The following is a 7,494-nucleotide window of genomic DNA, read 5'->3' on the forward strand; positions in this document are numbered from 1 at the left end:
AGCTATCCAGAAAAGGAATTGGCCACCATTCGCCAGGAACTGAATCTTACGGTGTACCCATTCTTAAATCCTTATCAGTAACTCTTCATTTTGCTTTAATCCAGGGCTTGTTTCTTCCCCTCCAAATCGGTTCAGTTTTCTCTATTGTGCTTTGTGTGTCACTTGGGTTAAAGGCAATTTTACAATTGCTGGGTAAGGGTTGCCAATCACTTTTTTTTTAACCACCGTTTCCTCTTTAGCATGATAACATTGGGACGCTTTAATCCAAGGGAACGAGCCCATAGTGTAAGATGGAGCCAGCTCGATAGTAATTGAGGAATCTCATTGGCTGGATTCCATTTGTTTTCTGTATAGAATGTTACGGCACCGAAGGAGGCCACTCGGCCCATCGTGTCAACGCCAGAATATTGGTGCTAATGGCGTTGCACTGTTGTTACATAGAAACATAGAAGATAGGAGCAGGAGTAGGCCATTCGGCCCCTCGAGCCTGCTCCGCCATTTAATGAGATCATGGCTGATCATCCAAACTCAGTACCCTGTCCCTGCTTTCTCCCCATATCTCTTGATCCCTTTAGCCTCAAGAAATATATCCAACTCCTTCTTAAATATATTTAATGAATTGGCCTCAACTGCCTTCTGTGGTAGAGAATTCCACAGGTTCACCACTCTCTGGGTGAAGAAATTCCTCCTCATCTCAGTCCTAAATGGCTTACCCCTTATCCTTAGACTGTGACCCCTGGTTCTGGACTCCCCCGCCATCGGGAACATCCTTCCTGCATCTAGTCTGTCTAGTCCTGTTAGAATTTTATACGTTTCAATGAGATCCCCTCTCATTCTTCTAAACTCTAGCGAATATAAGCCTAATCGACCCAATCTCTCCTCATACGTCATTCCTTGTTGCATTGATGCACAAAACCATTTTTGATTGGTGATAATTGGCGCACAGTTGAATAACCATTAGAGTTAGCATTTGTTTTCTTGCTGGTGCAGCAGAAATTGGCTTACCTGGAGCAGCAAGACAAAACTGGGAGGTCAATTCTATCCCAGAATGGGAACGACAAACAACTTTAAAGAAAAAACAGCTCTGCATAGAAAATCTGTCATCTATTATCAAGGCCATCCTCACTACCATCTTCCCAGAAAACATGGTTATTGGTTTTGGTCTTGCAACCTGCGGATTCTCACTATTGGCATTCCGTACTGGGAAAGGTTTATGCGATTAAGAATTATGGGTCCAGTTACGCAGCCCACAATAGGTGTTGCTGGGTTCGGGCCTTCCCTTCAGCTCCCACTCCAAATGGGCACGGTGTTGCCCAGGCACTCCAGCCACGTTATGGGGGCCCAGGCCCGGCCCGGCCCCCTAATTTAAACATAACTCAGGGACGGGGGCCTAATGAATCAAGTACACAACGTGTGCATAAGCTCCCAGCCGCCCACATTGGGGTGAAGTTGGTACGTTGCAGGCCTAAGGCCACCAGGCCTCAATTTTCTGGAGAGAAGATTTCTGGAGAGAGAAATATAATAATGAATAATCAGCAGCGATTTCAAAAGGGAAAGTCATTGAATTTTTTGAAGAGTTAACAGAGAGAGTAGACAAGGGTAATGCAGTAGATGTAATTTATCTAGATTTTCAAAAGGCTTTCGATAAGGTACCACATAATAGACTGATGAACAAGGTCAGAGAATGCAGAGTCAGGGGACAAGTAGCAGAATGGATTGCTGGCTGGCTTCAAGACAGAAAGCAGAGAAGGAGTAAAGGGTAGCTATTCAGAGTGGCAGAAGGTGGGAAGTGGTGTTCCACAAGGATCAGTGCTGGGACCACAGTTGTTCACAATTTCTATTAACGACTTAGACTTTGGAATCAAAAACACAATTTCTAAATTTGCGGATGACACCAAATTTTGGGGGGGGGGGGAGGGGATAGTCAATACTGAGGAGGACTGCAACAAATTACAAGACAACATTAATAAACTTGCAGAATGGGCAAATAACTGGCAAATTAAATTCAACACAGATAAAGGTGAGGTATTACATTTTGGTAAGAAAAATAGGGAGGTCACTTATTACTTGGAAAATATGAATATAAATGGGATAGAAGAGCAAAGGGATCTAGGAATACAAATACACAAATCACTAAAAGTAGCGACATAGGTTAACAAGGCCATAAAACAAGCACTAGGGTTTATTTCTAGAGGGATTGAATTGAAAAGTAAAGATATGCTAAACTTGTAGGGATTGTGGATGCATTGGTGATTATTTTCCAGAACTCCCTGGACTCAGGAAAGGTCCCGGCAGATTGGAAAACTGCTAATGTAACGCCCTTATTTAAGAAGGGAAGTAGACAAAAAGCTGGAAACTATAGACCAGTTAGCCTAACATCTGTGGTTGGCAAAATGTTGGAGTCCATTATTAAGGAAACAGTAACAGAGCATTTGGATAAACATAATTTAATAGGACAGAGTCAGCATGGTTTTATGAAGGGGAAGTCATGTTTGACAAATTTGCTTGAATTCTTTGAGGATGTAACATACAGGGTGGATAAAGGTGAACCAGTGGATGTAGTGTATTTGGACTTCCAAAAGGCATTTGACAAGGTTCCACACAAAAGATTACTGATCAAGATAAGAAATCACAGGATTGGGGGTAATATACTGGCATGGGTGGAAGATTGGCTATCTAACAGAAAACAGAGTTGGGATAAATGGTTCATTCTCGGGCTGGCAATCAGTAACTAGTGGTGTTCCGCAGGGGTCGGTGCTGGGACCCCAACTCTTTACAATCTATATTAACGATTTGGAGGAAGGGACCGAGTGCAACATATCCAAGTTTACCGATGATACAAAGATGGGAGGGAAAGCAATGAGTGAGGAGGACATAAAAAACCTGCAAAAGGACATAGACAGGCTAAGTGAGTGGGCAGAGATTTGGCAGATGCAATATAATGTTGGAAAGTGTGAGGTTATGCACTTTGGCAGAAAAAATCAAAGAGCAAGTTATTATCTAAATGGAGAGAAACTGCAAAGTGCTACAGTACAAAGGGATCTGGGGGTCCTGGTGCATGAAACACAAAAAGTTAGTATGCAGGTGCAGCAGGTGATCAGGAAGGCCAATGGAATCTTGGCTTTTATTGCAAGGGGGATGGAGTATAAAAACAGGGAAGTCTTGCTGCAGTTATACAGGATATTGGTGAGGCCACACCTGGAATACTGTGTGCAGTTTTGGTTTCCATATTTAAGAAAAGATATACTTGCTCTCGAGGCGGTTCAGAGAAGGTTCACTTGGTTGATTCCAGAGATGAGGGGGTTGACGTATGAGGAAAGGTTGAGTAGGTTGGGACTCTATTCATTGGAGTTCAGAAGAATGAGAGGCGATCTTATCGAAACATATAAGATGGTGAGGGGGCTTGATCGGGTGGATGCGGGGAGGATGTTTCCACTGATGGGTGGGACTAGAACTAGGGGGCATAATCTAAGAATAAGGGGCTGCGCTTTCAAAACTGAGATGAGGAGAAACTTCTTCACTCAGAGGGTAGTAAATCTATGGAATTTGCTGCCCCAGAGAGCTGTGGAAGCTGCGACATTAAATAAATTTAAAACGGAGATAGACAGTTTCCTAGCAGATAAAGGAATTAGGGGTTATGGGGAGAGGGCAGGGAAGTGGACGTGAGTCTAGATTCAGATCAGCCATGATCCTATTGAATGGCGGAGCAGGCCCGAGGGGCCGTATGGCCTACTCCTGCTTCTTATGTATCGAACCTTGGTTAGACCACATTTGGAGTACTGCGTACAATTCTGGTCACCATATTATAAAAAGGGTATAGAAGCATTGGAGAGGGTGCAAAATAGATTTACAAGGATGATACCAGAAATGCAAGGGTATACCTATCAGGAAAGGATGAACAGGCTGGGTCTCTTTTCTCCTGAAAAAAGGTTGAGGGGTGACCTAATAGAGGTCTTTAAAATTATGAAAGGTTTTGATAGAGTGGATACAGAGAGTGTGTTTCCACTTGTGGGGAAGAGCAAAACTAGAGGCCATCAATATAAGATAGTCACCAAGAAATCAAATGGGGAATTCACAAGAAACTTCTTTACCCAAAGATTGGTGAGAATGTGGAACTCGCTGCCGCAGGGAGTGGTTGAAGCGAATAGTATAGATGCATTTAAGGGGAGGCTAGACAAGCATATGAGGGAGAAGGGAATAGAGGGTTATGCTGACAGATTTAGATGAGGAAAGACGGGAGGAGGCGCGAGTGGAGCATAAACGCCGACATGGACTGGTTGGGCTGAATGGCCCGTTTCTGTGCCGTATATCCGGTGTAAATCCAGTGTAATTTTGTGTGAGATGCCCAACACGCTGCTGCCTGATGTACTATTGGCCCATAAATGTCTGAAAATGTTTAACTTTGCAACTATTTTAAATTGATTTAGTTAGCGATGGTTTAAATAACGGGACATTTTTTTTTATATCGGACTGCAAGTGTAAATGATATATATTCTGTTTTATGGACAAAGTTTATATTACTTTATACAGCAACAACTTGCAGTTATTTAGCACTTTTAACGTAGTAAAATGTCCCAAAGGCGCTTCACTGGGGTGTTAACGCACAAAATTTGACACCAAGCCACATAAGGAGATATTAGGGCAGGTGACCAGGAGCGTCTTAAAGGAGGAGAGAGAGGCGGAGAGGTTTAGGCAGGGAATTCCAGAGCTTAGGGCCCAGGCAGCTGAAGGCGTGGCCACCAATGGTGGAGCGATGGAAATCGGGGATGCACAAGAGACCAGAATTGGAGGGTTGTTGGGCTGGAGGAGGTTAGAGAGATAGGGAGAGGTGAGGCCACGGAGGGATTTGAAAACTAGGATGAGAATTTTATATCAAACCGCAAGCATTAAATAATTATCTTCTATTTTACGAACAAAGATGTAATACCTTATACAACTTAGTGTATTCTTTACGGAGACCAGAAATAGGTCTTTTATCAGTATCTGAAAGTGTTGCGTGTGGTATTCTCACTCACTTACCTGGGCGTCTATTCTTTTACAGAGAGAACCTGTACAGCAGCGCATTGGCTGAAGGAGTAGTGACCCCTCCTATGTTAATAGTGTTTCACAATAAACACTCTTTAGTGAACCCTTTATGGCATATTCGGCACCTTGGTAAGAGCCTGTTCCTAGATCTGGTCATTCTTTTTTTTTTTATATATATGATGAATGGAGTTGAAAAGGATATTTTGCAGAGCAGTTCAGTTAGATTTCTCTCACCGGCCTTGACTTTGGAACTATTTAACTCAAATTGGAAATACTCCTGTAGCTACCACAGTTGTTTTAAGATAAAGAGGTTGATTTTTGTCTTCACTAACTGTGCAGTGAGCTGGAGTGAACTGTCCATCCCTTATACAACCTGCCCGATTTTTATTCCTTTCAAATCAATGAATTACAAATTGGGCGGGTTGTATAAAAGCAAAGCAATCCGCTCTGCCAGATTACTACCCAGTGAAGACAGAAATCTACCTCAATGTGCCTCTGTTTAAGTGTAATATACATGGAATAGATTTTCCATTTCATCCAACCTTTTATAATCAAAACAAGGACTGGAAAGCTGCCAATAACAGTTGGCTAGGTAGTTTTGCAGAATACAGTAGACTGTTTTCATATTACATGCATAGGACACAGCCAAGAACACACGATAATTTTAAACAACTTGCACTCCAAATTTCTTCTGCAACTTTCAAAAACACGCACTTGTCTTGTACCGGCCAACCATCCTCAAAAACTTTCAGCAAAATAAAACTAGAGGCACTTATGAAGGAACTTGCATTTACATAGCGCCTTTCATGTCCTCTGGGCATCGCCAACAGATTTAAGTTTGAAGTATAGTGTCTGTTTTGTAGCCAGTTTTTACAGAGCCATGGTCTGACAAACCGCAAATGAATAAATGATCAGTTAATCTGTTTTGGTTGAGTGCTGGCCAGGGCAACTCCCTGGTTTTCTTTCAAATTGTGCCCTGGGATTTTTTTTTAATGTCCACCTAAACAGGCAGACCGGGAATCGGTTCAACATCTCATTTGAAAGGCAACACGGCACTCCCTCAGCACCGCACTGAAGTGCCAGCCTCAATTATGTACTCAAGTCCTGGAATTGGGGGGGGGGGGGGAGCAGTCTTGAATTCGTAACCTTCTGACTCGAGCATGAGCGCTAAAAAATAGACCTTAAAATATTTGAAACGAATCTGATGGGTGAACACATAGGAAAGCATAAATCGTTAGAAAGAGTCAGTATGCATTTAGGAAAGGGAGGCCATGTTTAATTAACAAAGAGGTTTTTTTTCATTAAAAAGACATCACTAACATGGTCGAAGGGGAATGTAGTTTATATTCTATACCTGGATTTTCAGAAAGCTTTTGGTAAGTTCGCATATTGGCAATTAATGACTAAAGTAGAGATATGGAACAGGAGATAAAGTATCATTCTTGCTAAAAACATTACATACAAATGGATTATTCCATGGGTTGGCGTTGGGACCGTTGCTATTTCAATCTATAGGAAACTCTTTGGTATCCGGCACCGAGATGGTGCCGGTTGATTAAAAATTCCGGATGACGGAGAGGGTTATCTACCGAGGCTATTTTTAACAAAGATTCAGACTCCTGTTATTGAGGTGTTCGGACTTCCGACAGCGCCAAGAAGCCGAGTAGTGGCAGTTTGGAGAACTACCCCCACTGACTAACTCGGCCACCGCGGGAGACTCGGACTCGGCAACATTGCCGGTTATTGAGGGGTTGTTTTCGGAGTATGAATTTTGCCGGTTAATAGAGAGTTCCAGATTTTAGGTGCCGTTTAAACGAGAGTTTCCTGTATCTACATTGGCAGCCGTGGCTCAGTGGGTAGCTCTCTCGCCTGAGTCAGAAGGTCGTGGATTCAAGTCCCACTCGAGACTTGAGCACAAAAATCTAGGCTGACACTCCCAGTGCAGTACAGAGGGAGTGCTGCACTGTCAGAGGTGCCGTCTTTCGGATGAGACGTTAAACCGAGGCCACCGTCTGCCCTCTCAGGTGGACGTAAAATATCCCACGGCACTATTCCGAAGAGGAGCAGGGAAGTTATCCCTGGTGTCCTGGCCAATATTTATCCCTCAACTAACATAACAAAAACAGACGATCTGGTCATTCTCACATTGCTGTTTGTGGGAGCTTGCTGTGCACAATTGGCTGCCGCGTTTCCTACAACAGTGACTACACTTCAAAAAGTACTTCATTGGCTGTAAAGTGCTTTAAAACATCCTGAGGTTGTGAAAGACGCTATATAAATGCAAGTCTTTCTTTCTTAAAATTACATGTCAGTATACACAGACATCACACTGCTTCTGAGCTGTAACCTGAAATTAAAAAGGGCGTTCCAATTTGAAGATTTCACTGACCAAACAATAACTAAATACTGGGTGTATTTACTTATAACACGAGACTTGACAACATGGTGAAAAATTAATCCAAGCCCGAG

The 7,494-nt window shown here is 42.8% G+C and overlaps 1 protein-coding gene across 1 annotated transcript in view; it reads left to right on the forward strand.

The window, feature by feature from the left end:
- Positions 1 to 7,494, forward strand: part of LOC147106392 (glycosyltransferase 8 domain-containing protein 2-like) — a 54,640-nt gene that overhangs the window by 42,463 nt on the left and 4,683 nt on the right. The window contains exon 9 of the mRNA XM_086009458.1: positions 5,042 to 5,154. Within this exon, the coding sequence (XP_085865584.1) occupies positions 5,042 to 5,154 (113 nt within the window). The remainder of the gene's footprint in view (positions 1 to 5,041; positions 5,155 to 7,494) is intronic.

Source organism: Somniosus microcephalus, chromosome 16 (assembly GCF_052327205.1).
Source record: "Somniosus microcephalus isolate GS21.2 chromosome 16, FLI_Smic_1.0, whole genome shotgun sequence".
In the NCBI taxonomy this organism is placed as follows: domain Eukaryota; kingdom Metazoa; phylum Chordata; class Chondrichthyes; order Squaliformes; family Somniosidae; genus Somniosus; species Somniosus microcephalus.